Here is a 27,425-nt window from a genome sequence, read left to right on the forward strand (position 1 = left end):
GGCTCGGCCGCACACAACTGAAGACTTGAAGAACAGTGACTCAAATAAAGGGTTTATTTTCTCTGGTTTCGAGGCGTCTGGAATGATGAAGTCCAGAGCTTGTGCTATGGGAAGTTGTCAACATACCTGGCTCCTCTCCTTGGCTGCCATTTTTCACCTATGGCTTTTATTCTCAGAGTGCAAGGTGACTGCCACTCCTCCGGGGTCACAATGAAGAAGGGGGACATCGTAGGAAGGCAGAAACCTCCTTACGAGACTCTGCCTTTGTATCTGGGAAGGAAAGCTCCGGACTGGGGCTTCTCCTTGCGTCTCGCTGGCCAGGACCGTACAACTTGGCTACCTCCGGCTGCAAGGGAGCTTGTGAAGCGTGGCCTCCTCCTTCTGTCTGTCCAGCCCAGTCAGCTGTCGGTAGCCACCTCCACTGTGTCCTCAGAGCGCCCCCCAGGCTGCCTCATTATGCGATGCATCCTCTTCTAGGAGGAGGACGTCAGGCTGCCCATCTCTCCGCTATCCGCTTTTCCGAAGAAGACAGAACACCACCACTGAGTCCTCCCTGGGACTACGCCACACGGGTGCACCTCGAATGTAGTGTATTTAAGTGAAGGCTGGTTCACCAGCTCAACATTCCCTTTTCCTGTCGTGGGTGTGGCTGTTCACTGATGTGCCCAGCACTTTTTCCCCATCATCTTCTGTTTTTAAAATTTATTTACTTAAATTCATATTGGTTTCAGAAGTAGAACCCAGTGATTCATCCCTTACATATGATACTCAGTGCTCCTCCCAACAAGTGCCCTCCTTCCTACTCATCACCCTTTAGCCTTTCCCCCACCTCCCCTCCAGCAACCGTCACTTCTCTGTATTTAAGCGTCTCTTATGGTTTATTTCCCTCTCTCTTTTTATCTTATGTTTTCTTCCCTTCCCCTGTGTTCATCTGTTTTGTATCTTAAATTCCACACATGAGTGAAGTCATATGATATCTGTTTTTCTCTGGCTGACTTACTTCGGTTAGCATAATACCCTCCAGTTCCATCCACGTTGCTGCAAATGCAAGATTTCATTCTTTTTCATTGCTGAGCAATATTCCATTCTATATACCCATATATATAGACTATAATATGTATATATATATGCATACCACATCCTCTTTATCCATTCATCCATCGATGGACATTTGGGCTCTTTCCATACTTTGGCTATTGTCGATAGCACTGCTATAAACATTGGGGTGCATGTGCCCCTTCAAATCAGCGTTTTTCTGTCCCTTGGATAAATACCTAGCAGTGCAATTGCTGGATCGTAGGGTAGTTCTATTTTTAACTTTTTGAGGAACCTTCATACTGTTTTCCAGAGTGGCTGCACCAGTTTTCAATCCCACCAATAGTCCAGAAGGGTTCCTCTTTCTCCGCATCCTCGCCAAGATCTGTTGTTTCCTGAGTTGTTAATTTTAGCCACTTTCAGCATCCTTCACGGAGCTAGAACAAACAGTCCTAAAATTTGTATGGAACCAGAGAAGACCCCCGAATAGCCAAAGTAACGTTGAAAAAGAAAACCAAAACTGGAGGCATCACAATCCCAGGCTTCAAGCTGTACTACAAAGCTGTAACCATCAAGGCAATCTGTAGGAAGGGAATCTGTATCTTAATAGCCCGTCTGATTATTGATGGTCCCCAGATCCCACTTTGAGAAACTCTTCCTCTCTGGAGAACCCATTCAGTGCCCTCTCCCCTACCCTGACGCTGGCTATCAGCAAACTACCTGGCTTCCCGTTTCTAATAGAAACGAAGGTTTTGTTCTCATCAGGAGACTTCCCGCTACCCCGGTTCATCTGAACTCGCTCCTGTCACTGCCTTTTCTCCCCTGTCCTCCTTTCCTTTCCCCCACAACCTCTGGTCACTGGACAGCTCCATCAGCGTGATACCTGGGAGTCCTGTCGGTCCTGCAAGTCCACACAGATCTCCCTCCGCCCGGGAGGGTGTGTCCTCTGAATCTCTAGGGAGGACCAAGCCCTTGCTTCTCATCCCTGCAGGTCAGACTTGCCCAGGGGCCTGGTTATCACTTTGGGCTCTTATCAAGGGCTTGGTTTCTAGTTCAAAGCAAAGTATGCTAGCATCTTATTTATTGAGATTAAGGCATGAAACACGAAAACAAGTTTTAAAAGAATGCGCCAGGGTTACCTCTTTCAGTACTAAAAAAAGTGTTTGCCCCAGAGCTTTATTTTGTGGATCCCAAGAAGGGAGGGGGAGTGAATTTGGAGGCAGAGAAGGAAAAGAGCAATGCTAACATATCAAGAGTAAGAGAGTACAGGGTGCATTTTTATCCGTATTTACACTTTGCGATTTTTTTGGCCCTTAGGTGGGGGAGTGGGTGTTTATCTAGAACATTCTCTCACCCTGTGCTTGTTCTTCTGCTTCCAAAGCTTCCAACCTCACCCTCTTCCCTGTTCACCAGGTTAACTCCTTCCTCCTTACCCTTCTGCCTTCAGCTTTGACATCAGCCTGGGAAGCCTTCTAGCTTAGGACCTCCCCCCCCCCCCCCCCCCCCGCCGCCGCCTCATTCTTCACAGGGTCCTTGACTTCACCCCCCTGAAGCACTAACCAGGACACTGTTGTGATGCTTGTTGTGGGGGAAAGAAAGTACAACGGACCCTGTTGCCCTCATCCACAGGATTTGGAACAGTTTAGCCTATTAATTACAAACAGTCGATGATTTTACCGTACCGTAGTAGTTGAATGCTTCGTGGTGGCTGAAAAGGATTGTACCTGAAGCAGAGGACTTCAGGCCCCTGTGCCTTGTGGTTCCTTTGTGCTTTTTTACAGTGTCGCTCTCACCTTTGCCAAGCTGTGCTGATGTTTTCAATCTGCTGCCGTATTTTGTACTCCGTGTAACTGTGGGAATGGAGGGTAGCCCCACTGTGTTACCCAGGAAGTTCATCGAGTTTGTGAAAGCTGTACCCCTTCCAACTCCCAGAGGCCCTTGAGGACTCAGCTGTGCTTTAATCTAGCCCCCAGCTAAGAGACCTCTTTTTATTTCTTTCAGATAAGTAGTGAACATAAAGATTATCAATGAATCATCTCTTAGAGTTGGCAAATGGTGATTGATTGTCAGTTTCACTTAAAGGGACAGCAGCATTCAGTAAGAGAATGCTTCCATTTCTTGGCCATCTTAAAAGTATTTCTAAAAGATTCTTTGTGCTAGAAAGTTGTCTCGAACGCTCTAGAATAATGACACAGCCAGCATTAGTGCATAACTGTCTAATCACTAGGAGTAAATGAAAATTGTCAGTGCAAGAGAAGATCATGATGCTTTTATATACGTATGCATTTAGGTCCAGATGCAAAGAACACATGAGCAGGCCCATTTTATTGACCTGCTACATATGTGTGGCAAAAAATACTCAAGTGTAGATAAATACTAAATACTGTCAAAATCAGAATTATACCTTAGATGGACATGTAATCTTAATTCTTTATTTAAAAAAATTTTTTTAATGTTTATTCATTTTTGAGAGAACAGAGCGTGAGTGGGGGAGGGGCAGAGAGAGGAGACAGAATCCAGAGCAGGCTTCAGGCTCTGAGCTGTCCGCACAGAGCCTGATGCGGGGCTTGAACTCACGGACCGCAGGATCATGACCTGAGCCGAAGTCGGAAGCTCAACCAACTGAACCACCCAGGTGCCCCTTAATTCTTTATTTTAAATGTTTATCATAAAATGCTGTCTGGATAGCAACACTTAACAATTTTGAGATGAAACTGAGAAAAAGCTTCATTATTTTAGTGAAAACCGCTTAACTGACAATCCCTTCTTGCCAACTCATTGTGCAGAAGACAGATTTCCACCTCTTTTTTTTTTTTAAATGTTTGTTTATCTTTGAGAAAGAGACAGAGTGCAAGTTGGGGGAGGGGCACAGAGAGAGGGAGGCACAGAATCCGAAGCAAGCTCCAGGCTCTGAGCTGTCAGCATAGAGCCGGACGCGGGGCTCGAACTCACAAACCGTGAGATCATGACCTGAGCTGAAGTCGGACACTTAACTGACTAAGCACAGATTTCCACTTCTTAAAAGTTTAATGCACATTAGTTTTATGGAAAAGGTTTTTAGTTAATTACGGAGGTTGTAAAGTGTTGTTTATTAAGTATATTGAGAAGAAATATTTCTTTATCGGAAGGGGAAAAAAACACAAAAAATAGGGTGCTTACAAAGTAGAAAAGCTTAGGTGGTTCAAGGAAAAACTAATTGAAAGAACAATCTTAGGATCTCATTCAAATGTGTTGCATTATTAACTTAGATATAAACAGGTTTTATTTGGTTTTTGAAGCAGACTCGATAGATAATTTCATTTCCCTTTTCGGAATGCTAACTGTAAATGCAGACCAAATGCTTCCTGGTGAATTGCCCCCAGGGACCATACTTAAATGTTTCATTTTGGTAACAGTGGTGCTCCATCAGTTTGAAGTATGAGTTTTAATTTGGTCCTAGGATTTTATTTATTTATTTTTTTGACCAGCTTTGGTCATTAAGTATATGAAAAAAAGAAAAGAGGAGAACAGGAAGGCCCCGAAAGTTCTTCATTTTGCAGCTGTGTTATTAAAAATCCCTATAAAAAGCCTTATCGTTTAACCAGAAGTGGTTATGGCTTGTAATCAGGTACCCCTGATTGATATCCTTTAATGTGGCTGAGGAAGAAAGTACCCTGTCACTCATCAGGTGACTTTTGCTCCGAAGTGAACAGTGATCACCAGAATTACCACCTTCTTTGATATGCGCGTTATGTAAGGTAAGTAAGATGACTAGGTCAGGACGTTCACAGAGTTCACAGACCCGCTGCAGAGCCTTGAAGCCTAAAAAGCTCACTTTCCTTAGAAACTGAGCTATTTGAAGCTTAAGCTGTTAATAGAAATGAAGAGAGAGGAGGAAATCTTTAAGTACAGCTATTAAGCAAAAACGACATGCTCATTTTAGAATCAGAAAAGACTTAATTCCTGCCTCTTAATTAAGTTCTGCCGTTTTGAACTTTGAGATCAGGTAACAAAACTGATTCCACTGTTTGGACACACACGTAAGCAAAACCACAGACAGATTCATTAACTGCCTATTCCCTATACACTTAGTACACACGAGAGCTTTAAGGAGAATACGTCTCAGGTTTGTAGGACTCAGATTACAGTATTGCGCTCTATCGGCTATCAGGGGTCATGAGATATAATAGATCACAAGGATAATTTGAAATCTATAGAGAATCTCAAACTCTCGTTTAGCCAGGGGTTTTAATCTTTTGACCAAATCTTTTGCCAGAGTTAATAATTACTCAAATTGATTTATTGGAATTTTGTTTTTCACTTATTTCTTTAGGAGCTCATGCTAAAACAAAAAGCGGGGGGAGTATTAAAAGAGATAAAATCAGGATGTAGGTGACAATTTTTCTGATACAATCTTTCCAGTTTTTTTTATTTTTTTAACTTTTTTTAATTTTTTTTAATGTTTATTTATTTTTGAGACAGAGACAGAGCATGAATGGGGGAGGGGCAGAGAGAGAGGGAGACACAGAATCAGAAGCAGGCTCCAGGCTCTGAGCCATCAGCCCAGAGCCCGACACGGGGCTCAAACTCACGGACCGCGAGATCGTGACCTGAGCTGAAGTCGGACGCTCAACCGACTGAGCCACCCAGGCGTCCCTCTAGTTTTTTTTTAAAGCTTTTTTTTTTTTTTTTTAAACATTTATTTATTGTCGAGAGGCAGAGAGAGAGGGAGACACAGAATCCGAAGCGGGCTCCAGGCTCCTAGCTGTCAGCACAGAGTCTGATGCGCGGCTCGAACCCACAAGCCGTGAGATCGTGACCTGAGCCGAAGTCCAACGCTCAACCAACTGAGCCACCCAGACGCCCCTCTTTGTAGTTATTTTTAACTGACCATCTCAGAAAGGAAGTCCTGTGTTGTGCTTATGCTCAGAGACCGATAGTTCTCAAAGTATTGAGCCTTTAAAAAAAAATAATTCTCGATAAAACTGCTTCTCCAAGAAAAGCTCTTGCGTACGGGCGAAGGCGAAGGCCTTACGTGGTTCAACGCTGCACTGGAAAGTACGCTGTGAGATCAGAGCTGGACAGCGTGGCCAGACTCCCACTCCGAGTCTGACAGAACCTCAGTTTATGGTGACAGAGCAAGTGCCCAGTGTCACGGAAGCAGGGAGGCAGGCTCCTCCCCACCTTCCAGACCTGGCTTCCTCCCCTGTGACTCATCACAGTGCCCTTAAAACCTGTAGTGGAAGAAACAGCATCGTGGCGTGTAGGCAGGCTTACAGTGTTGTCTGAGCTTTCCCGGGCTGGTTTGTGATTCTGTAATCAGTTAGGCGGATGTGGGGGGAGAGGGGGTGTGAGTGCGTGCACGTGTGTCCCTTCATTTGGTTGAATTTTCTCCTTCTGGAAAGCAGTCTTCGTCGTACTTGTCAAAGAATATCCCGTAAAGCAGAGAGCCGACTGTCATGCAAAAACCGTATGACCGTCTGGATTAGACCCTTCATTGAGCTCACTCCCACTGATGTGTATCTCCGTATATAAAACCAGACGTTAATACCTACCATGCTCGCCTTGCTGTTTTTTTTTAATTTTTTTTTAATGTTTATTTATTTCTGAGACCGAGGGAGACAGAGCATGAGTGGGGGAGGGGCAGAGAGAGAGGGAGACACAGAATCGGAAGCAGGCTCCAGGCTCTGAGCTGCCAGCACAGAGCCCGACGCGGGGCTCGAACTCACCAGCCGTGAGAGCATGACCTGAGCCGAAGTCGGTCACGTGACCAACTGACTGAGTCACCCAGGCACCCCTGCCTTGCTGTTTTTTTAGAGTAGGGTCTGTGAAGTTTGTTAGTCATGTACTTTAAGTGCATATACAGTAAAAAAGTTTTAAGTGCAGATACATGTATTTATGTGCACATACATGTATTTATAATAGTATTTATGCTATTGCACATAAATGTCATATAGAACAGAAAAATGTATAGCTATTTGTAAATAAAACTCATGTACTGTTATACCAGCACACTGTGTTAATTTTAAGATATGCGAAATGTGTGTTTTAAAATAAGTAAAGTTAGAGGTGCCTGGGTGGCTCAGTCGGTTAAGCATCCGACTTCAGCTCAGGTCATGATTTCGCAGTTCGCAAGTTTGAGCCCTGCGTCAGGCTCTGTGCAGACAGCTAGGAGCCTGGAGCCTGCTTCAGATTCTGTGTCTCCCTCTTTCTCTGCCCCTCCCCCACTCATGCTCTGTCTTTCTCTCTCTTTCTCTCTCTTTCTCTCTCTCTCTCTCTCAGAAATAAAAATAAACATTAAAAAACAATAAAGTCAAATAAGTCAAATATGAGTGAAAGTTCTCATGCGCTCTTCCCGTATCCCGGAGTTCTCCACACCCTACTTTTTTTGAAGGTTAGCGCTTCTGAGATTTAAGTACTAATCAAAGTGCTCTGACATTGTAAAGTGCTCCACAAATGTAAGTTTTGTGTTTCTGTCATTGTCATTTTTTACCCACATTTATGGAGGGACTGCTCTCCAGTCTCAAGAGTGAGGCAGTGGTACCTTGGGTTACAACCCTCGAGGCATGCGGAGCTTGTAAGGCGGTGTTGTATCCTTTCTCGAAGCTCCTAAGGGCACCCCTTTGAAATGTGAAGTCTAAGCTCAGTGGCCAGAGACCTGTTTCATCTAGGATTCTGGGAACCACATCTCAACAATTAGCAAGAGCACCGCTCATTAACCCCTTATTTGCCCGACGTTGTGCCACGTGCTTTTGTCATAGTGAACCTAGCGTGTCTCTTGAAGGCGTCACATGGCGTGGACAGGAGTGTGGAAGTCAAGCGCGGTTGGTCCCTAGGGACACTTCCCGTGGGGAGACCCAGACAGTGGGAGAGCTGCGCTTGGCGATTGAAGGAGTGAGAGGTACTTCCTTCCCGGTCGCTCGGGAAGACAAAGTCACATCCGTAGGGAGGTGTTTCGAGGAAGCTGACTGGACCTGGTCTGAGAGAGAACCAAGTCAGCTAGAGCTCTTCCATGCAGAAGGGGTTCCCAGGGTCCCCAGATCTGGAGGTAGCATCCGTCCAAAAACGTGGTCGCGGGGTTCTCGCATCGGGGCCGAGATTATACTTGTTGGCCCTGAGTTCCCTTTGACAGTTCTGTGACTGTTCCCTTAACAGTAAGGTCTTGTCCTCTGAGTTCGCTCCTTTGCTGTAACCACTTCCGTGTGTTGGGTGCTGAAGGCCTCTGCCAGTGCCTTCAAACCCCTCGTCCGCCCCTCTGTTCCGTCGCCGTCCCCCCAGGCCTCACCCCTTCCCACCCAGCGCTCCGCAGCGGCCTTTACGTGGTGCCCTGAGTGGGTCTTCCTCCACACTGGTCGGTTCTCCGTGTGGTCGGTGGACTGGCCTTTCCTAAACGCCCCTCATTCCAGTGCATGCTGGTCTTCTTTTACTACACAAGTTAGCACAACTTGGTGCTTTAAAACGGCGCGCAGTCATTTCCGGGCCCGGCCTGGCCCGGCCCGGCCGGATCCTCCGCTCGGGATGGCACAAGCTGAAGTCAGCGTGGGGGTCGGGGCTGTGGTTCTCACCTGGGGTCCTCTTCCAGGCTCGCTGAGTTCATTTCTCTGGCTGCCTGGGACCGAGGACCCCGTTTTCCTTCCAGCCATCCGCCGGGACTGTCCTGCTCCTCCAGGCGGCCTGCCGTTCTCTGCCACGTGGCCCTCCTGGGCCGTTCACCTCGGGGACTTCTGCTCCTTCCAGCCCCGTGGGGCCTGCGGACTTGCACCTGTTTCCGGACAAACCTGTATTACACAGTTCTCCCCAGGGAAGGCTGGCAGACGAGCCCGTATTTGTGGACTCCTGTTAACGAGGGGCTGTGGAAGAAGGTGGCCCCGGCAGATCTCAGACCGGGCTTTATGGTTCGGAAGAGAAGGGTGGACGTGCAGCTGGGCGGAGCTGGGCCTGGTAGGCGGGACTGCTGTTCCCTAGGCACCTGCACAGGCTGCTGCTGACTCTCGCTGCACAGGATGCTTGCGCATCACCGGCTGGACGCCCACCCAGGAGGGTGGGCCAGGCTCCACCAGGAGCGGGAATATGACTCTTCCTTGACTTCCTCCCAGAGACGTCAGGGCCCAGAGTCCAGCACCTCTGGGCCTCTGTTGGATGGGTCATGCTTCGTTGGCAACATTGATTTCATGTTTACATGTGAAGGGGCAGAATAGGAGATTACCAAATAAAATATAATTTCAAGTGTTATTAATGAAAGAATATATTACCCCCACTTTTAATGAGATCCTGGTGTTGCAAAATGATTCCACGTAATGAATCCCAGGAAATCAATGAAAAGTTTAATTACAGTTGTGGCCGTTCTGTATGAGGATATTGCTGTGGTCAATTTTACTTGTACAGTTTATCAATCCCTTCTGCCTCTCTCTTTTCTTTAAATTAATTGCCTTGACAAAGCAGGTATAAACACATTCTTTGTTAGGGTTTGATGCTTTGGCAAAATGTGTTATCAAATGCAGATTTCCTCCCCTGTAATAGTAATAATAGTCCCTGTCACTTTGTAACGTGCTGTACCATTTACAGTTCATACAGTCTTACATCAGGCAGTCTTTCTACTTGGTAAATTGAGTCACTCTTCTGTCTCACTGAGACATAGTCCGTTGGGCAATTGTTTTGCAAACCGCCTTCCACCTCTTCTCTACTCACCCGTCAGAAATTGATGGTCTTCCTCTGTCGTCCGTCACTCAGTCAAGCTCTGAGGCAGGTGAAAAGAAAAACAGGAGACTTTCTCCTCTGAACGATCAGTTTTGCCTTCATGGAGCTACGCACCCTTTCTGGTTTTCAGCAAAGCGAATTTTCTTTTTGCAGTTTTTCTTTTGACAGTTCAGTGATTGCGGTGCCATCTCGCCCACTGGGGTGGAAATGCTTTGTTTGTTTTTAGTTGCTGATAAAACACAATACGAAATATTGATGTAGATGTTTAGAGATAGCTAAAGCCATACTGGTGACTCTAGAGTTTACTAATTGTGTATTGAGAAAGTTATTGTGGATTTTCTAAGCTCTTTTAAGGACCATAGTTGTTTAGTCTGCTTTTGGTTAAAGGTTCAAGGCCTTAACACAGAATCAAGGATGATGTCAAATGATTGGCTCCATGGATGTAAAAAAACTTACTTAGTTCGTTTTGAGAGGGCAAGCCCTGTGGTTTCTATTCCCTCCAGTCCTCCCACTGCCACCATCAAGCTTTCTTGCTTGTGGTTAAGTTGAGAAGTAGCCTGGATGTTCCAGACTTTTCTTCCGGTCCTGGCTTGTCACCACACCCGGGTGATAGGCGAGGAGTCACCTAACCTCTCTCCAGAGCTTTTGAGTTGTGCAAAAAGCAAGGTGACACTCGGTCTCAGACACGGGACTGTCCACGAAGCTTTGTGATTGACGGTGTGACATCGGTAAAGAATGAAGAATCCTCCTCAAAGACCGGAGCTATTTTGAGTATCGTGAAAGGAGTTTCGTTTATTCTAAAGGTGCCCTTCTTGGTAGTTGCCGTGTGCACGCAGGTATGGCTAAATGGACCGCTAAATGAGAAGCTGTTCTTTCCCTGTTGCACGTGGGTAAAAGGTCCCTTCACATGCACCTGCAACTGCTGTGCTCGAGCCCGGAGTCACCGTGGCATTTTCTTTTGGGCGTAAGTCTCCAGGCAGCCATTGTCTATACTCACGTGAGATTCTTACGCTCTGGCTTGTAGTACGATTTGTGGGCCCAGGCAGGCTGGGCTCCCAGAGCAGAGGAGGGGAGAGGGGACAGGGCGCGCTCTCTGGCCTAAGCCAGGCCCTTTTTTCTCTTCTTTGCCTTCAGCTCCTGATCTGCTGCTCGTCCTTTTTTGTAACCTTTATCCCAACCTGTGTTCTCGCTCCTGGACTCGCTCTGCTGTCTACTTAACAGTGAGTGTGCTCTGTTCTGGAGGTTAAGTCATCTCCTGGGAGATGTGGATGCAAACCCCATTTGGGGACCACACCGTTCAAGGAGGGACCTCCTTGCCAAAGGACATGTTCACCAGAGACTTCTGGTTTAGGGTGCCCACCTCCGCACACGTACGTCACTCCCCGTTGCACATTGCCGCTAGCCCAGGCAGAGAAATATGGAGACACCGAGAAGCCCGTGTCTGGTCTAGATATTCGGGGCTTGTCCACATGGTAAAACAACAGAGAGTTTCTATATGTTGCTGATGAAACTAGCCTGAAGGACGTGCCAAGCAATTCGCGGTCATTAGGAGGAATTACCAATTTCCCTGGCATTTTTTGTTGATGTCACTGGTGGTGCCCCTGGCACTGTTTCCTCCAGCCCCTCGACGACACCTCATCCTCCTGACTCTTGTCTCCTGATGTTCTTTGTGTCTGTCCCTGCTTCCTTTCCCCCATCTGCGAAGTTCTTTTTCATACACTTCTTCCCACTGCACTTGGTGTCCATCGACGACCTCATCCATCCCCCTCGGGCTCAGCCCTGGTCTCTGGGCAAGTGACTTCAGAGCCTCGTGTTTCTCTCCTGACTCCCAGTCTCTTTCCTTTCACATCTGTACCTTTCCACGCAGATACCCGTGGTTCTTCAACACCAGCACATTTTTCCTGAGACCAGCTAGCTTGCTCACCTTTCCCTGGATGTGCTCCTTTCTGTTAATGTTCTGATCCTTCTCCAAGTCCCCCGGTGCAACACTTACCTTTTATCCTTTTTTCTTGTTATTTTGTTTGGTCTTTCCATTTCTCACATTTATCAAGTCCTAACAATGGACCCGTCACAGTATCCCTTATATCTATTTGAGTCCCGTGTTTACTACCTCATTCAGAGTGGATTGACCGTATAGCCTCTCAGGGCGTCTGGGTGGCTCAGTCGGTTAAGCGTGTGACTCTTGATTTCGGCTCAGGTTGTGAGCTCACAGTTTGTGGGTTCGAGCCTCGTGTCGGGCTCCACGCTGACAGCACAATGCCTGCTTGGGATTCCCAGTCTCCCTCTCTCTGTCTGCCCCTCTCCTGCTCATGCTCGCTCGCTCTCTCTCTCTCTCTCTCTCAAAATAAATAAACTTAAAAAAATCAACGACAGTACAGCCTCTCAAACTGTTTGTCTGAAACACTCCCTGCCTGTTGCAAATCACGGTGCCTGTTGCTTCCAGGCTGGCCTCCAGTGACGGGTCCCTGCCCTGCATGGGGCCGTCAGTGAGTCCCCTGCCAACCGAACGGCATGTAAAAACTCCTCACCCTGAGCTCTGCCTGCGGTGTGGCAGCCTGCACCCCTCCTCCCCTTCCTCTGGTAAACACTGCTGTGTCCCTCGGGGAGCACTAGCCGTGACCATCCTGCAGCAGTGAAGGCCACCGTCACAGCTCCTGCCTGAGGGGGTTTCTGGAGAGGGAGGTCCTCCCTAACAAGTCATATCTGAGACGAGATCTGAAGGACCCGGAAGGGGGCAGGGGACACAGGACACAAAAGCACAGGGACCCCGAGGCAAGAAAGCCCGGCCTTCCTGATGGAGAACAGTGAGTGGGCTAGAGAGAGCTACAACACACACACACACACACACACACACGCGCGCACACACACACACACACACACACACACACACACACAGACACGACAGAGGAGTTTGCCTGTTAGTCCAGGTGTAGTGTCAAGGGGCTTGCTTTCTTCCTGTTTTTTTTTTTTTTTTATTTATTTATCTTGAGAGAGAGCATGCACGCATGTGTGTGCATGAGCAGGGGAGGGGCGGAGAGAGAGAGGGAAAGAGAGACTCCCAAGTAGGGCCCACACTCAGCGGCACAGCCCAGACCCACGAACCGTGAGATCAGGACCTGAGCCGGAACCAAGAGTCTCATGCTTAACCAACTAAGCCACCCAGGCGCCCCCGGGGACTTTCTAAGCGGGGTGATATGATCTGTTTATACTTCTAAAATCTCATTTGGGAGAGGGGAGGGGACAAGGCGGAAGCAAGGAGGCCACGTAGGGGACAGGCCCTTGCACTTGTCCACACAAGATAGTAGCTCGGACTAGATTACATGTTTCTTAACCTCAGCACTGTTGACATTTGGGGCCAGAAAATTCTTTGGTTTGGGGGCGGGGGGCTGCTCTGTGCGCCGTAAGGTGTTTAGAGGCATCTCTGGCCTCCACCCACTGGAGGACAGCGTTATCCTCCCACCTCCAGTGTGACAACCAAATATGTCTCCAGATGTTAGCAGATGTCCCCTGGGGGCAGAGCCACCCTGGTTATGAATCAGCGGGCTTGACGTTGGCAGTAGAGGTGGAGTACCTCTCCGCAGCTGCGATGTAGGGCAGGGTGAGGCTCAACGGTGCTCCCCAGATGTTCGGTTCGAAATCCAGGCAGATGGTGTCCGATTACTAGAGACGCTCGACATTGCTCTCTCTTGCCCTTGTGCCTGCTCTCGGAACTACCCAACCACCTGTGGTGTCTCCCACCCTCCCACTCTCCACCGTGTCCTACCTCCCCTCCCGAAGCTCCAGCTTGGATGCCGTCTGGTCGAAGTCTTCTCCCATCAGTCCGCCATTGGTGATCCTTTTTCCAGTGAACTTCTGCAGCCCCGTATCAGTCCCGGTCCTAGACACTTTCTGGCCCTGCCAGCTTCTGTAAACCCCCAGGAAGGAAGGACCAGGTCCTAACGAAAGGAGCAGCCTTAGCAGATGCTTGCATGACACGGCTTTGCGCCTGCACCTTGCCCCTCCCCTCGGCTCCCCCTGGGGGCTGTAGGACTGTCACCTCCCTCTGGTACTCCTCTAACCGGATTCTGGGCCCCAGAACCATCTTCTCAGGTTGCTCTCTCATCTGCTCAGGTTGTCTGCAGCTTGTCCTGGATTTGGGACTCCTTTTGTATGTGTTAGAGTTACTGACGTGTGTCTGTCACCTCCCAGCCCAGTAAGGTCCCCGACAGCAGGAACGAGACCTTACGTACCTTCACCCTGTACTCTGCCTGGCACGCAGCCAGGTGCTGGTCGGGAATTAGGTATCCAGTAAGGGTTTGTTGGATGAAGAAGTGAACGTTGATTTTTTTTTTTTTTTTTTTTACTCTTGAGTATAATGGACTTAAAGGAATATTAGCATTTTTCTACTAATGAACGTATATAATGTTTATAATCAGAAAAAAATTTTAATTTTTTTAATGAGAGAGGATTCGTCCATAGTTGGTGTCACTGATGTAATTGATTGGTGTGTGTGGAAGAGGGCTTGTTTTTGGGCTTTAACATAAGTCCCGAGTCTGCATCGGTGATGAGTCTGCTCTGTTTCTGTGTTGCAGCTCTCGTCGTCAGCACCACCTCGGCTGGATTTGCACTGGCCCCAGGACCTTTTGACCTGCCGTGTTTCCTGCTTACTTTTGTGGGAACGGGCCTTGCATCCTGTGCTGCCAACTCCATCAATCAGGTCAGTTGGTCACTTTTCAGCGCGATTATGGTGATGTGACTTTCTCCTAGACGGTGGTATTGTCACGCATTTATATATGACTTCAAGACCATGTATAGAGATGGAGAGGTCCCGGGATCTTGTGACACCACGTATCCTGTGGAGGTCTGTGGGTGACACAGCTCGTCTGTCTCTAATGCGGTGAACGGTTTTCAGGTGTTTCAGGTGAGAGAGCAGCCATGTAGCGGCTTCAAACGGCCAGGCGCCCTTGGGTTGGAACGGGTTTCGAGCTGTTTGCTCGGCTTTCTGCTCCTGCATTTCAGGCACCTTCCCCCGAGCTTATCATTGTATGTGTTCTTCTTTCTTCGGTTTGATTTGTCTGTATTTGTTTACATACACAACATTGTATTTTATATTTTATTTTATTTATTTTTTGAAGTTTATTTATTTTGAGAGAGACTGAGACAGCGCAAGTGGGGCAGAGAGAGAGGGAGGGAGAGAGAGAGAGAGAGAGAAAGAAAGAAAGAAAGGAAGGGAGGGAGGGAGAGAGAGAGAGAGAAAGAGAGAGAGAGAGAAAGAAAGAAAGGAAGGAAGGGAGAGGGGGAGGGAGGGAGGGAGAGAGAGAGAGTGAGAGAGAGAGAGAGAAAGAAAGAAAGGAAGAAAGGGAGAGAGGGAGGGAGGGAGAGAGAGAGAGTGAGAGAGAGAGAGAGAAAGAAAGAAAGGAAGAAAGGGAGAGAGGGAGGGAGGGAGAGAGAGTGAGAGAGAAAGAAAGAAAGAAAGGAAGGGAGGGAGGGAGGGAGAGAGAGAGAGAGAAAGAGAGAGAGAGAGAAAGAAAGAAAGGAAGGAAGGGAGAGGGGGAGGGAGGGAGGGAGAGAGAGAGAGTGAGAGAGAGAGAGAGAAAGAAAGAAAGGAAGAAAGGGAGAGAGGGAGGGAGGGAGAGAGAGAGAGTGAGAGAGAGAGAGAGAAAGGAAGAAAGGAAGAAAGGGAGAGAGGGAGGGAGGGAGAGAGAGTGAGAGAGAGAGAGAGAGAAAGAAAGAAAGGAAGAAAGGGAGAGAGGGAGGGAGGGAGAGAGAGAGAGTGAGAGAGAGAGAGAGAAAGGAAGAAAGGAAGAAAGGGAGAGAGGGAGGGAGGGAGAGAGAGAGAGTGAGAGAGAGAGAGAGAAAGGAAGAAAGGAAGAATGAAAGAATGAATCCCCAACAGGCTCCACACCGTCAGCACCGAGCCTGATGCGGAGCTTGAACTCATGCAACAGATCATGACCTGAGCCGAAACCAAGAGTCGAATGCTTAACCGACTGAGCCACCCAGGCGCCCCGGGATTTTATATTTTAAATAAGCATATCCAGCTTTTAAAAAAAAAAAACAAAAAAACCAAACGGTAATTCAGTATTCGGTAAACTTGGTGTATAGAATCAGAATATATTTTAAAAAATAATTAGCATATTATTTTTAATGCATCCTTTTGTCCCCCTATTATTTTAAATATCAGAATGGTTCTCTGAAATAGTTCTCTCCTCCCCTTCCCCCCCGCCCCACCCCGGCCCTGCCCCACGCCTGGTCATTGCAGTGTGCCCCAGCACGCATATTTTTCATCCAATACCAAGAGTGAAAAAAGTCTTGGCTGAAATTTAAGGAAAGTTGTTTTCATCACCAGAACACCCAAGGGGAGTTGGCACAGTTTTAAAACAGGAATTCAAGTTACCAGTAGAAAAACAGCGTGGCTGAGTGGACGTATAAATCGGCATCCTGCAAAATATGGGAATTTTAATTTGATAATGCCTCGTATCATTAGGCTTTTACAACGTGTTACCAGCTGTCTGGGGAGGGATCAGTCTCTTTCAAATACAGTTTATTTATTTATTTTTTTGTTACAACTTTTCATGTGGAAACCGTCTCATGGGGAAGGAGGTCCAAATAATCCTGCTCCTTTTCCAAAAGTCTCATCCCATCCTGCAGACCACGGCCCAGCTCTTCCAGATTATTCCTCCCTTCTGCTCCCTGCCCTCGCTGCCTGGCTGGCAGAATAATCATGGTTTCACCACGAAACGTTTCTAATGAAATTTTGAATAGAAAGCACTTTAAGCAAAATGGATTTGTGTTGCTATTTTGGGTCTGTATTGCAAAATACTTCTCAAATTATTACTTCTGTTTAGTTACAAATCTAGGTCATAAGATTAAGCCAGGAGGGAACACACATCCCAGTTTTCAGCTTTTTTCAATTGAAGACCTACACGTATCCTTGAGATACCAGCCACTGTCTCCTTTTTAAATAAAATTTAAAATGAAAGTGTAGACACTCAGAAGATCATCGGCAACTATCTGATAGGCATCAAATGAATCCAAAATCCCAAAATAGTATAAGAAATAATAGAGTTGCCTTGAGTTTGAGCTGCCCCAGTCCTCCTGTCCCCCACCTGAAAACAAAGGTGGTTCAAGAATTTATTATGGAAAAAAAAGCCTGTCGATTGTAGCAAGAAAATACCCAGGGCGGGGGGGGGGGAATTTATTTTTTTTTTTTTTTTTTACATTTGGGCAGAAATTTCCAGAAACTGAACGTAAACCAAAGTTTTAGAAATTTTAAAAGTTTAAATGAGTTCAGACGGCTGCTTTGTTTTGTCGTCTGTAGGGAAGTGAGTTACACTCCGTCAATTCCAAACTACTGAGAAGAGCCAGACTCTATGAGGGCGATTCTCTCTGCGTCTGACAAATCGCCGCGTCTCCCTCTTCTGTTCAGAGGCTGGCTTTCTAGCCCCGTTGACGCTCACTGAGGCAGCTTTCCTGCTCTTCCTCTGGAACACTCCCACGTCTTCCTCCACGGTTGCTGATCCCCCCACCCACCCCCCCTGCCCCCCCAGGGTTCTTCAGTGCTGTGCGTAACGTAGGCCCTAAATCCATGCTTATTGGGCACAGAATAGTTTCATGTTCTTACATTCCTCATATTGCCTTCTTCCCCTTGTCTTGGACCGAAGTTTCATTTAGAAACCTCACAATACTTAAAAATCTTAATGATTTTGAATTGTTGAATTCCATTGTGGGTTGGGTTTTTTTTTTGTACTATTTATTTATTTTTGAGAGAGAGAAAGAGAGATCGCGTGAGTTGGTGAGGAGCAGAGAGAGAGGGAGACACAGAATCCCAAGCAGGCTCCAGGCTCCAAGCTGTAAGCACAGAGCCCGATGAGGGGCTCGAACTCATGACCAGTGAGATCATGACCTGAGCCGAAGTCGAACGCTTAACCGACTGAGCCACCCAGACGCTCCTGGTAACCACTTTTCTACTCTCTGGCTTTCGTAAAAAAAATTCTTTTTTAATGTTTATTTATTTTTGACAGAGAGAGAGACAGAGCATGAGCCGGGGAGGGGCAGAGAGAGAGGGAGACACAGAATCGGAAGCAGGCTCCAGGCTCCGAGCTGTCTGCACAGAGCCCGACGCGGGCTGCGAGATCTCACAGACTGCGAGATCATGACCTGAGCCGAAGTCGGGTGCTCAACCAACTAAGCCACTCAGGCGCCCCTCTACTCTCTGACTTTCTAATACGCAGTGATGGTGATGAGCACTTCACACGGTGCCAACGAGAAGCATAACAAGCTGATTTAAAGCAAACACACAAAAGACCTCCTGGGAAGAAATTTCCCTGTACTTAAAATACATACCTTCTTGGATTTTAACTTTTTAATTTTAAAAACTACATATCTTTTAACGCACAGTTTTAGTAATCTATCTAAAGAAATAGTTAAGGACGTGTTCAAAGATTTCAGCTGCAAGAATTTCATCTCAACATATCTACATGGGCCAAAGACTGGAAATTCCTAAAACGTCAGCTAAGGAGAAACCGATTAAAGAAATCACAGTATATCCATATACAATCATGTTATCAGCAAATACTGAGGTGGGAAATGTTCATGGTGTACTAGTTAAAGGAGAAAATATATAGAGGCGAGATGTATTATACACGTAAATCATTCCTGCGTGAAGTTAATAAGGATGTGAAGGTTGTGTGTGTAAAACAAAAAAAAAAAAGTCTATGATAATACAAATCAAAGTGTTAACCAGTGAGTCTGCTTGGGAGGCGGGATATATAAGCACCAGAAAGCTGGAAGTTTCCATTTATTCTCTGCTGTAAGTCTAAAGCACAGAGCAGTGCCTGGCACCAGGGAAACGTAAAATAAAAAATGTTACTGTTGTTTTTGCTTATTTATGTTTTCTCACTGATCTGCAATGGAAACATTATTTGCATAACACATTTTTTTAAAATGCTGCTTTTACAAAGAATAATTCAGTGATGAAACAATGTTTTACAAATAGAAATGGCAGTAATGCCCCCTACCTTGCAGGGTAGTAAGGTTCAAATAATAACTTATGGGGCGCCTGGTGGCTCAGTCGGTTAAGCATCCATCTTTGGCTCAGGTCACGAGGTTTCGGTCAATGAGTTCAAGCCCCGAGTTGGGCTCTGTGCTGGCAGCTCGGAGCCTGGAGCCTGCTTCCGATTCTGTGTATGTGTGTGTGTGTCTCTCTCTTTGCCCCTCCCACGCTCGTACTTTGTTTTTCTCTCTCTCTCAAAAATAAATAAACGTTAAAAAAAATAAAAAAACAAAAATTTATGTAGGGGCACCTCAGTGGCTCAGTCTGTTAGGCGTCTGACTCCTGGTTTCAGCTCAGGTCATGATCTCACAGTTCCGTGGGTTCAAGCCCCGCATCAGGCTCGGCACTGACAGAGTTTATAAATAAAGTTTAAAAATCATAATAATAAAATAATAATAATAATAATAATAATTTATGTCAACGTGCTTTGTAAGCTCTGCAACACTGTACAGATGTCAGCAATTAGACCACACACATTCCAACTTAAACCCATCTCATTCATGTTTTGGCTGGTAGCCCTGATCTCATGAAGGACATCCCCTTTAAAAACAATTAGAGACAGGGCACCTGGGTGCCGTGGTCAGTTGAGTGTCTGACTCTTGGTTTCGGCTCAGGTCATGATCTCATGGTTCACGGCCTCGAGCCCCGCATCAAGCTCCACGCTGATGGTGCGGAGCCTGCTTGATGATTTATCTCCCTCCCCGTCTCTCTTCCCCTCCACAGCTCGCATGCTCTGTCTCTGTCTTAGAATAAACCAACTTAAGATAAGTAAATACATAAAAATAAGAACAGTTAGAGGTGCGTGCAGTGCAGCTACGGAAACAAAAAGCTGCCACAGTGGAGAAGCGGTCGAGAGAGTGGGGGCACATCCGTCAGGAGGAACGGCAGGGTACCAGGAAAGCGTACCCCGTAGCAACGTACCTGCCGACATTCAGTGTTCCCCTCCATTAAAAAAATATCATCTCTTTGTAACAGAAGTGAAATAACCCCAAATGCATTTTATTATAACAATCTCTACTATGTCAAACACTCAATCACACTGACAATTTCCTGACAGTTCTCATCTGTTTCAATTTCTTAATTCTTTCCTCTTGAATTTATTCAGCTTTTGCACTTCTGAGGTCGCTGGTTTCTCAAGATGCGATCAGTCGAAGCCATCCGTCACATTTTATCTTTCAGTTGCTAAATTTTACGGGTGGCTTTCATCCTTTGAAGGCATCCTCGCTTTAAGGCCTGGCCATGGTTTCAAATGAAGCATGCGTATGTTGTACAAAACGTGGGTGTAATTCCTTCGTACATTTTAATGTTAGTGGTTTCACATATATATGTATGTATATGTATATATATCTTTATGCACTAGTCACTACTTCATAAATCAGAAGCTGAAGCTCATTTTCTCTCCCTGCAACAAATGTAGGAATTGGTTTTCCAAAGCCGTACTTTTCCGATCACAGAGAGATCACAGAAGTCGGGTACAAAGAAGAAACACTCAGAACTAAATTAATAACAGCTAAAAGAAGGATTTAAAAAATATGAGATGTTATTTGAATCCTTTTATAAATCCGGACAGAAAGAAATTTTTTTTCTCCCACAGAACTCTATTAGAAGTTGAAAACTTTTATACATACCAACCACACATATGCGTTCTTTAAGTTGAACGCCAGCTCCCCAAAAAACCCAGTAAATCCTTGCTTTTCACCAACAACTGTTTCTTTATCTACTTGCTATTCCAGAACTCCGTTAAAGCTTTGTGGCCTAGTGCTCTTTGTTCTGCTCACACTAATGAAATGCACTAATGAAAATGTTCTCACATTCCTTTGTTTGAATTTTATGAGACTGTGTAGCAACACTAAAACTAAAATACTTCCCACGTTATTTAGAAAACACTGTACTCTGGGAAGCTCACCGACACCATAATAACAATGGGAGTTCGGGGCACCTGGGTGCTAGGTGGGTTGAGCGTCCGACTTTGACTCAGGTCATGATCTCACAGTCCGTGGGCTCGAGCCCCGCGTCAGCCTCTGTGCTGACAGCTCAGAGCCTGGACTCCGCTCCAGATTCTGTGTCTCCCTCTCCCTCTCTGCCCCTCCCCCGCTCGCTCATGCTTACGTGTGCTCTCTCTCTCTGTCTCAAAAAAATAATAATAAACATTAAAAAAATAAAATAGAAAAAAGCCTGTGCCAGCTTTGTAGGTAACGTTAGGTGTGTCCTTTTAATTCAAGTTATTTTGATTACTTAGGAGGTGGAGTTGTTTTTTGGTTTTGGGAAGCGTTTTTTAACGTTGGCCGTTTGTGTTTGCCAGGAAGTTTTGATGTGTGAAGGTTGGATTGCTCAATATTAGCTCTTTGTCATGTTTAAGGTTTGAATAGTTTCTGCTGTTTTCTTTTGAAGTGCAGATGTTTCATATATCTGTGCAGGCAAATGTTTTAATTTTCATTATAGGGTTTCTCAGCTTTGGCCCTCCTGACAGCATGGGGTGGACGACATTGCTGTGAGGGGCTGTCCCGTTCTGTGTAGGGTGTCCCCCAGCATCCCTGGTCTTTACCCACCTAATGCTTTAGGGCCACACCCCGTAGGTGTGACGACTGCCAATGTCTTCAGACATTGCCAAAGGTTCCCTGGGGACCCAAATCACCCCTGATTGGGAACCACTGCTTTAATGAGTTCTATTCCTGATTTCGCTCTTAGATCTTTACCCAAGATCGGGGCTCCAATTTCTGCCCCAGGCATTCCGTGGCTCGCATTTCTTCCTGCGTAACCACCCACTGATAGCTGGGGTGCTCACGTGTCCTGGTTTGTGTTTGTGTTCCCGCCGTAGTTACCAGTTACGCCTCTTTCTCACCCTCCAGTGTTCCCGGTTTGGGCAGGAAACTCTAGGGGCTCTATTCACAGTCCACCTGCACCTTCAATCTTTCACCGTAAACGAGATGTGGTGGAAGTGCCTTTGTACCAAAAGATCTGGCTCGGGTTCTGGCTTTTCTATTCACGCACGTACTCATTGGACAAGCACGGGTTTCCTCACTGCAGCCCAGGTCATCTGGCTTGCCTCACCTCCATCCTTTCTGTAGTTACGGGTACGATCTGCTGGCGGGCCGAATTGTGGGGTTGCGTGCACGCACAGAAGACAGCTTAAAGAGCCTTCTCCTCCATTATGACCCTGTTAGCAAATTGTTCCAGTATGTCGGTGATTTCTTTTGTCTTGGACCGGCTTCATTTTTACAGTACCCCCGGCAGATACCGATCACCACGCTTGTCGCCGGTTTCCAAGGCAGCTAGTTCCATAGGTCAACAGCCCGGTGATGAGAAATGTCTTCCTCATGTTGAGTCAAAGTCTGCCTTCCATAACTTGAACCTATGGGTCATGGTTCTCCTCTCTGGGAAAACTCCAGTGTGTCTTCTTCCCCAGGGTATCACTTTCTGTGTAAGTTTTTTTTTTTTAACATTTATTAATTATTGAGAAACAGAGACAGAGCATGAGCACGGGAGGGGCAGAGAGAAGGGGAGACACAGAATCGGAAGCAGGCTCCAGGCTCCGAGCTGTCGGCGCAGAGCCCGACGCGGGGCTCGAACTCATAAACCACGACATCGTGACCTGAGCCGACGTCAGACACTCAACTGACCGAGCCACCCAGGCGCCCCTCGAGGTATCACTTTCCAGCTGTGGTTACGGCACCTGTGGTATTCATCTGTGTCTCTTCCTTCGAGAACTCTCACGTCCTTGAGACCCAGCGGTTATGACCTCCTTCTTACGTACATCTAGCATATCTTCCCACGACCATGTAGCGGGCCGGTAGGGCGAAATTCCTCAGGAAGTCGTGTTGGGAATAAAGAAATATTTATGGGGGGAGTAGGGGCAAGTAGCAAGAAGGGTTAATAATAACAATAATCGCAGCTAATGCTTATTCCGCACTTGCTATATGCAAGTAATGTTCTGAGCATTTTACTTTAGCTCATCTGTTTAAGTCTGGGTTCATAGGATTTCCAAAAAAAAAAAAAAAAAGAAAGAAAGAAAGAAATTGGCTGTTTTGAAAGATCAAAATGAATTCATAACCTAGACTCAGCTCTAAGAACCACTGATGTTCTCGGAGACTTTATTTTGGAGAAAATTACAAGAAAGGCAGAAAACATAAGTAGACTTTCAGATCTGAGCGATAGGTTATAATTAGAAAGGAAAGCTGATAAGGGTATGTTATCTTTAGGATTGAGGGTATCTGTGAATGTTGAAGAATTTTTATGAAAGGAAATGAAAGAGATCAAGAGGTGTGAATGAAGCAAGGTCAAGAAGAGAGGTGTATTTTGTTTCATACTGACAGTGCCCGAGAGACTTTTCATGGCTGAAATAAGGTAAAAAGGAAGAGCTTTGGATAAAAAGCTCGGAATTATAGGGTGGGTAGGGCAGCAGAAAACTCACAGCCCTTTCAACTCTGAAAGGAGAAACAGATAAAGATTTTTCTGTTTTCCCAGCGAATATGAGATTAATATCTAATGCGTCTTTCTCCATTTTCCCTTTCTGTGATGTTTCTTTTGTTTTGACTATGCAGTCTGCCTGGAGCGATAGGAATTGGCTTTCGTCTGCCGTGTTGAACAAAAGTGGTTATTAAACGTGGTGTTGTATTCTAGGAGAATAAGACTGATGTTAGCAAACACCAGGGATGGGATTCATAGAACATCATGTGTGTAAGAAAAATCAATATGAGAAATACACTTCTCCTCTGAATATTGTGATTTGTTTGACTTTGATGTTTTAACCGGTGGGCAACTCGCATTCATTCAGTGGCCTCTGAAGTCCATACTTGTGGCTTATTCAGATGATTCAGATTAGCTACCGCACTAGGTCAGATTTGCCGGGAGTCTTTGAATAGCATGTGGGAAAGGGTCTCCAGCTAAATATGTTTTTTATATAAGGCAAACGATGAGCATCACGGAACAATGTCAGAAAAAGAAAACACATTTTAAATGCAGAGTCTCTTTTCCTGAATTTATATAACCCCAAATAGTTCCTAAATTACATTTGAGTCCCCTCTCTGGAACAATCCATCTGAGTAGAGTGAGTTTGGCATTGGTATTCATAACCAGAATCACTCCACCTGAAGTTTTGCAGCAAATGCAGAGATGATGATAACTTGAACACGTGTACGTAGCTAGTATTTTGTCATTCACATGCCTCACGAACTGGTCATTATTTAATTAATTCATTCAATTTGTTTATTTTGCTTCTTACACCATCTCCGTGAGATGACGTTTTCCCGTGTTGTAGAAGGAGAAGAATGAAGCTTAGCAATGCCACTGGTCACACATCTGAAAAATGGTCCAGCAGACCCTGTGGACCCCAGGTTCACTGCTGTTTCCTCTCAATCAACACGTCCTGGTCCAGCCACCACTTTGGAATAGGGTCATTCCCGTCAATAGGAGTCTGCTTTCTACCAAGCTAACTAACTGCTGACATCCTTGCCACTAAGTACCAGAGAAGGGTGTCGTCGCTGGCACGGGCATGGTAACGGCCATCTCTGATGAGAGCGCAGGACCTAAAGCACTTTGCCCTTTGAAAGCTAAGTGCTCAATTAACACTAGCTGTTGTTACTGTTAATAATATTAACGTGTGGTCTGTTTTCAGCCCCATATCCTCCACACTTTGAGAATCGGATTGTCTGTCGGCTGTCTCCAGTGAGGGTCTCCATATAGAGAATGGGACCGGAAAATGTGTTTCTTTTCCTCAGTGTACTAAGAGACTTGGGCTATACTTGCAAACTGTAGTGTGTGTGTGTGCGTGTGTGTGTGTGTACGTGCACGTGCATTTATTTTAAGTGTGTATTTACCTGTATTTGAGTTCTTCATATTTGAATTGTGTGGTCACTTAGTTCAGCAGACATTAGTGGCTCTCTACCATTCCATAGGTTATTATGGAATTGTCTAGGCAGTTCTGGTAAATCTAAGAAATACTGGTTAAAAAAAAAAAGAGATTCATAAATCGAACAAACAGATGTTTAACTGAGACTTTAATGGAAGTAACGGAAATAATACCAATTTGGATTTTTGGAGGAACAATTCTTGGCTTGTGTCTGTGGGTAGCGTATTGTGATTAAACCTGATTTGGGGGAACTCAGAGGTTTGTCCTTTTCCTGGATGTCTCCATGTCGTTCCAAGGTGAAATCAAATCGAGTTTCTTCCCAAGTGATTCCTTCCTCCCTCCCTTCTTCCTTCCTTCCTTCCTTCCTCCTTTCCTTCCTCCCTCCCTCCCTTCTTCCTTCCTTCCTTCCTTCCTCCCTCCCTCCCTCCTTCCTTCCTTCCTCCCTCCCTCCCTTCTTCCTTCCTCCCTCCCTCCCTCCCTCCTTCCTTCCTTCCTCCCTCCCTCCTTCCTTCCTTCCTCCCTCCCTCCCTCCCTTCCTTCTTCCTTCCTCCCTCCCTCCCTCCCTCCTTCCTTCCTTTCTTCCTTCCTTCCTTCCTTCCTCCCTCCCTTCCTCCTTCCTTCCTTCCTTCCTTTCTTCCTTCCTTTCTTCCTCCCTCCCTCCCTCCCTCTCTCCTCCCTTCCTTCTATCCTCCCTTCCTTCCTCCCTCCCTTCCTCCTTCCCTCCCTCCTTCCCTCCTCCCTCCCTTCCTTCCTCCCTCCTTCCCTCCCTCCTTCCTTCCTCCCTCCCTTCCTTCCTCCCTCCCTCCCTCCCTCTCTCTCTCCTCCCTTCCTTCCCCCCTCCCTCCCGTCCTTCCTCCCTCCTTCCCTCCCCCTTTCATCCTTCCTTCCTTCCTTCCTTCCTTCCTTCCTTCCTTCTTAAGTCTTCAGTTATGTTTGGCTTTCCTGATAGTTTGTTCTTCTGAATCCCATGAGCCTGTCCATTTTCTGCTGGGAACGGCAGGCTCCCCTCCTCTGTTCTGGTTAGGGGCACTCCCGGCTGACTGAGGGCTGATGACACGTATTAGAAACCGACTCTGTGGCCAGTCCCTGGGAGACTGTTCATTGCCTCATCTCATACTCACTCCTTTAGCCTTCGCAACAAACTGCTTTTAAGGTTTAATACATGAAAAATCTTGATGCCTTGATATTTATACTTTAAAATTTGAGTCATTTGATGATTCTGAATTCCCTGCTGTGCCCCCAGACGCTGGAAAAGAGCGGGAATAGGAACCAGGGTCTCTGGGATGGGCAGTGGGGCAGACTGCTACTCAAGCTCCTTAACCCAGACCAGCTTTGGAGAATTCCTGCTCTTTCCAGCCAGTAACAGAGCCCCATACTGCTTCGGGCAAGCGATTAGACCTTTGAAAGTTATGTGTAAGTGATTAAGTAAATCCTAAAATTCACATTTTCATGACCACCCACTTCTGTCTTACTGATTTTCTAAAAAGTTTCAGAAAATATTATTTGGCAAGGAGAGGAAATTACTTACCTGTGTGATTAATCTTAAGGAAAATTTCGCTCTGGCATTTCCTTCAGATCCTATGCCAGATTTCTTCCGGAAGCAGTGATCACAGAGGGAACAAAGCAATTCTAAAGGATCTGAATGATGGAATGTAGAGATAGGATGAAACAAAAGAGAAAATTTGGTAGTTAATAAGATTTATGTATACTTGTAATCTAGAGTGTCCTTAGGCCTTAAACTATACAGTGTAACCTTAAAATGCGAAGATAATAATGCAGGTTTAGCTTTTATTCCAACTGAAGTTCCTTTGGCCCCAGAAGAGATTCACCTGCCAGCTTCTAAGAAGGAAGACTACCACTGAAATAAAAATCCAGTATAACATCCTAACCTTTTCACTAATGTGTCTGAGTAGAATTAATCCGGTATTGCTTTTAGCGAAAGTATGCCTGATGATCTAGGGAATGCCTTGCTCATACTGCTGTCATTAGGTGAACTATAGGAGAATTTACCAGGGCCATGTGCAATCTCCACAGACAGCTCACTGAAGCTACGTGCATGAAGATCCGTCCCCTAAAGTTACGGCTGTCCTCTCCCAATTTAACATCATGGGGATTAAATATAAAACTATCTTAAGACCAGATTCTTAGTTCTTATAAAAATATTCAGGGATCTGAAAACTGGGGTATTAGTAAAGGACGGTGTATCCTGAGCCTGGATCCCCTCCGTGATTCTCACTGACTCTTGAGTGAGTGGCTGAGTAAATAAATAGCTTCATTTAAGTAGGCGCGCGGTTACCCTTGGACAACTAGGTAGCCCCTGATTCCAAGTCGGACGTGTTTTCTCACAAGAAGAGTGACGGTTCGTAAGCTTTTCAACAGATAGGTAGTCAGCCATCCCAGATACCTCAGGCATAAGTGAAGTGAGGTTCTATTAAAAACTGACCCTTTCGGGGCGCCTGAGTGGCTCAGTCGGTTAAGCGTCCGACTTCGCTCAGGTCATGATCTCGTGGTCCGTGAGTTCGAGCCCCGCGTCGGGCTCTGTGCTGACAGCTCAGAGCCTGGAGCCTGTTTCAGATTCTGTGTCTCCCTCTCTCTGACCCTCCCCTGTTCATGCTCTGTCTCTCCCTGTCTCCAAAATAAATTAAAAAAAAAAAAAAAAAAAAAAAAATGACCCTTTCACAAATACTCGGTGAACATTCAGGCTTTAGGATTTTGCTTTCTTTACTGCCTTTGACAGACGGGAAAACGTGACTGGACGAGTTCTCGCTTGCACAGAATTTTGTTTATTCTGTGCAGTTCAGGTTAAAATTATTGAGTCAGGGAGGCCGCTGA

General features: G+C 46.1%; 1 protein-coding gene across 2 annotated transcripts in view; it reads left to right on the plus strand.

Annotated features, from left to right (window-relative positions):
• COX10 (cytochrome c oxidase assembly factor heme A:farnesyltransferase COX10) overlaps window positions 1–27,425 on the plus strand; it is a 138,829-nt gene that overhangs the window by 18,740 nt on the left and 92,664 nt on the right. For both annotated transcript variants that reach the window (XM_078437727.2, XM_078437728.2), the window contains exon 4: window positions 14,283–14,407. In XM_078437727.2, coding sequence (XP_078293853.1) covers window positions 14,283–14,407 — 125 coding nt within the window. The remainder of the gene's footprint in view (window positions 1–14,282; window positions 14,408–27,425) is intronic.

This window comes from Panthera onca, chromosome E1 (genome assembly GCF_046562875.1).
Source record: "Panthera onca isolate mPanOnc1 chromosome E1, mPanOnc1 haplotype 2, whole genome shotgun sequence".
In the NCBI taxonomy this organism is placed as follows: domain Eukaryota; kingdom Metazoa; phylum Chordata; class Mammalia; order Carnivora; family Felidae; genus Panthera; species Panthera onca.